This window comes from Elephantulus edwardii, unplaced genomic scaffold, assembly GCF_000299155.1.
Source record: "Elephantulus edwardii isolate Elephantulus edwardi_28Jun2011 unplaced genomic scaffold, EleEdw1.0 scaffold00037, whole genome shotgun sequence".
Classification (NCBI taxonomy): domain Eukaryota; kingdom Metazoa; phylum Chordata; class Mammalia; order Macroscelidea; family Macroscelididae; genus Elephantulus; species Elephantulus edwardii.
Window position 1 is genome coordinate 11,708,761 of NW_006399787.1, and position 3,346 is coordinate 11,712,106.

General features: G+C 59.1%; 1 protein-coding gene across 1 annotated transcript in view; it reads right to left on the minus strand.

Moving 5' to 3' along the window:
- Positions 1-295: 295 nt before the first annotated feature.
- The window catches only part of VSX2 (visual system homeobox 2), a 21,064-nt gene continuing 18,013 nt past the window's right edge, over positions 296-3,346 (minus strand). The window contains exons 4-5 of the mRNA XM_006884684.1: positions 1,386-1,566; positions 296-621 (exon numbers count right to left, since the gene is read on the minus strand). Coding sequence (XP_006884746.1) covers positions 296-621; positions 1,386-1,566 — 507 coding nt within the window. The remainder of the gene's footprint in view (positions 622-1,385; positions 1,567-3,346) is intronic.

A 3,346-nucleotide genomic window follows, 5' to 3' on the forward strand; every position in this document is an offset into this window, starting at 1 on the left:
TCAAGAGTGGGTTTGAACAGTGAGAGCTGCCAAAGCATTGAGTTAGAGGGGGTGACTTGGGACAGCAAGAAGGGTCCTGGGATGAGAAGAATGCTGAGAGGTCAGGACTAAGGGGTGTTTCAGCGTGATCCAAAGCCTCGGCCATCACAGAGCTAGCTGCTCCTGGAGTTATTCCAGGGGTCATGGGGGCCTACGGGGCTGGAAGAGGGCAGCCAGGCCCTGGAGAACAGCTTCCAGCTCCCCAGCCCCCCAGAAAAGCAGAGTCCTGGGCTTCTGGGTCTGTGTGGCCCTCGACCTAAGCCATGTCCTCCAGCTGTGGTGGGCTCAGCTTCTCTGTGGTCCTGTCTTCATCCATGGCCTCCTCCTCCTCGGGCTTCTCAGCGTTCCGGGCCAGGCTGTCGGGCCCAGACACAGTCCCCAGCACCTTGGTGCTGTGCTCCTGAGCTTTGGCCCTGAGCGCTGCAATGCTGTTCTCCCTCAGTTCCTCCTGGGAGATGGCCGCCTGAGGCTCGGCGCCCCGCTCCTCCTGCTCCACCTTGTCAAGCTTGGGCAAGGCCTGGCGCTCCACCTCGGGCTTCCTCCCCGACTCGGCCGCAGCCTCCAGCGACTTTTTGTGCATCCCTAAAAAGAATTGTTGGTATTCGGGTTTAGAAAAGCGCCTGGGAAAGCCATCTTGAACTGAAAACAGCAAAGATAGAGAGAGGCCAGAATTAAGGACGAGCAGAAAGCCTTACTTCATACACAGCAGTCACGCGAGTTCCGGGGGGTGGGGTGGGCTGGGGAGGGTCAGAAGTGGGGTGGTCTAGAGGTGGGCACTGAACTACAGGCTGGCAACTATGACAGGGCAGAGGGCGCCTCCGTGGCCAGCCTCTGGGCACATGGCCCTGGGCAGCCTGCGTTGTGCTGCATTTTCTCATCCTCTTCTCTTGGGGTTCCAGGTCTTAGAACCCCAAGAGGAGCTGGTGCTGTTAACAGACATGCATGCAGATGGCAGGTGGGGAATGAGGACTGGAAGGTAGGTTTAGGGCTTGGTTTGGGCAAAGCCAGGACAGGGGCCAAAGGGACTGGTGATCCCTTCAGCCGTAGGGGGCACTGTTTCATTCACCATGAGACCACCTCTAGTTCAAGTGCAGAGAGTACAGACCCCAGGGATAACAGGCCCTCCTCCCAGGACAAAAAAACCCTACAATGGGGATCTCTGACTCTCCAACCAGGAAAGAGCCCCGGGCCCCCACCCTTTTATCTGAGTCCCCCATGCTAGACTGGGACCTGCTTTAGAGGGCCTCTCTCCTCAGCTGCTGTGCCCCAGGCCCCTGCCTCTTCCTCCAGGAAGCCTGCCCCGTTCACGGCAGGGGCAGGGCTCCAAGGAGGGTGTGGGCTCTTACCCAGCAGCCACGGGGCACAGGAGTCCATGATGCCGTCCTTGGCGGACTTGAGGATGGACTCGGGCAGAGGGATGGAGTGCCGCACCATGGCGCCGTAGAGCCCGTACTCTGCCATGACGCTGCTCCGGCCCCAGCACTTCTCCCGCTTCCTCCACTTGGCTCTGCGGTTCTGGAACCAGACCTGCAGGTGCAGGGGAGCAGGTCAGAGGCCAGCTCCGAGCGGCACCCCGTGTCGTGTGTCTGTGCTCAAGGTAGGGCCTCACGCTCAAATTGCCCAGCAACCTCACCATTTGGTGAGTTCAGGTTAGCTCCGTAGTAGGGGGCCCTTCCTTAAACCTACTCAACTCCAGGATTCCCCCAACCTCCTGGGGGTTTCAGACCTCAAATCCTGTGAGTACACAATGGTCCTTATGGCCAGTTCTTGGGTGACTGGGCAGAGTCACTTCTGACTTGCAGCTGGGACTTCAATTTCCAGCTCAGAAGCCCCAGCCCCAGGAGTCACATGACCAGTGTAATAACCAGAAGCTCTGTTTTGGACTTGCAGCAGGACAGACTCCTTTGCAGGGCAGCCTCTTCATCAGAACCTGGAGGCCACAGCAGTCGAGCTGCCAGGGGAGTGTGAGTCAGTGTGTGGTGGAGAACTCTCTCTGCCCCCAAAGCAGGGGAAACTCCAGGAAGCCCACCCCCCAAAAAATAATGCACAAGTCTAAGTGATGCCAAGAGACGGGAAATGAAGAAAAAACTGGAAGGGTATGAAAGCAAATAGAGGTGGTGGGGGGGAACGGGTAGTGTCACTCTAGAGAATGTTTCTCTGGACCAACAGCTGACTGGCGCAGCCTGCCCGAGAACAGGGTACCCTAGAGGTGTCTACACTCAAGACAGATCCTGGGAAGAGATCCCAAGATCCCGGTGTTATTGAGGAAGGAATTCCTGAGACTTCTGTAGCTGGCAGAGCCAGGGTGGTGACAGACACGCAGGAAACTGCTGGGCTCTGGAGGCGCTGGAAGGACCCCCCAAGCCCAGCCTGGGCCCTCTCGCCTCCCCACAGCCCCCCGGGGACAGCCAGGCGCCGGGTGGTGGGTGGAGGGGAGGGGAGAGGCGGGCTCCGGAAAATCTATTAGTTTCTTGGGCGATTTCCATCCCCTCGCCTCGGTCCCTTCCCCCGGGCCTGTCCCCTCCCCCGCGCTCGGCGATGCAGGTATCAGCTTTCGATGAAAAATTGCTCCGGCTCTATTCAGGAGGCGGCAAAAGAAGAGTCACCCCCAGGGGCAGCCCAGGGCTGATTGAAAAATAAGTTAATTTCAGTTTGAATCGATGGGCCTCAGGCACTGAAATATCACGGGAAATTAAAGCGGCGGCTCTCCCGGGAGCGGCGGCATTGACCCGCACTAATTAATGCTGGGGAGGCCGCGCGCGCCGCACCGCGCGCCGCCCCCTCCCCGGGGACCCCAAACACTTCTCATTTAACTAATTAGACGGGCAAAATTGGGTGTTAATTTGTTTAGGATTCTCCCCCCCTTCCCCGGGCAGCTCCCGCCCCCGGTTCCCGCCCGCGCGGGGGCGCGGGGAATGAATGCGGGGCTCGCCGGCAGATGGCTGCCCCGGTCACTCTGCAATCTTCTCCGACTTGATTGCTTGATTAGGTCGTTAGCACATTAAAAAAAAAAATTGCTTGCCGTCTGGCGCTGGCGTGATGAGTGGGACGCGCGGCAGCGCCTGGGTAATTTATCTTTTTATACGGCAAAGAATTTGATTTCAATCTGCAGATATATGTGGCGCCTTTGACACCTGTTTAACATCGCGCCGCTGACAGTTTAACCCCTTGCTGCCTCGGCCGCCGGGAGGACCGAGGGTGGGGGGACCCGACTGTGGTCGCCGGGGTCCGGGGAGCGCGCGCTCCTGCGGTTCCCGCCGCCGCCGCCAGAGGGAGACGTGAACGCCACCAGAGCGCGCAGCCGGCC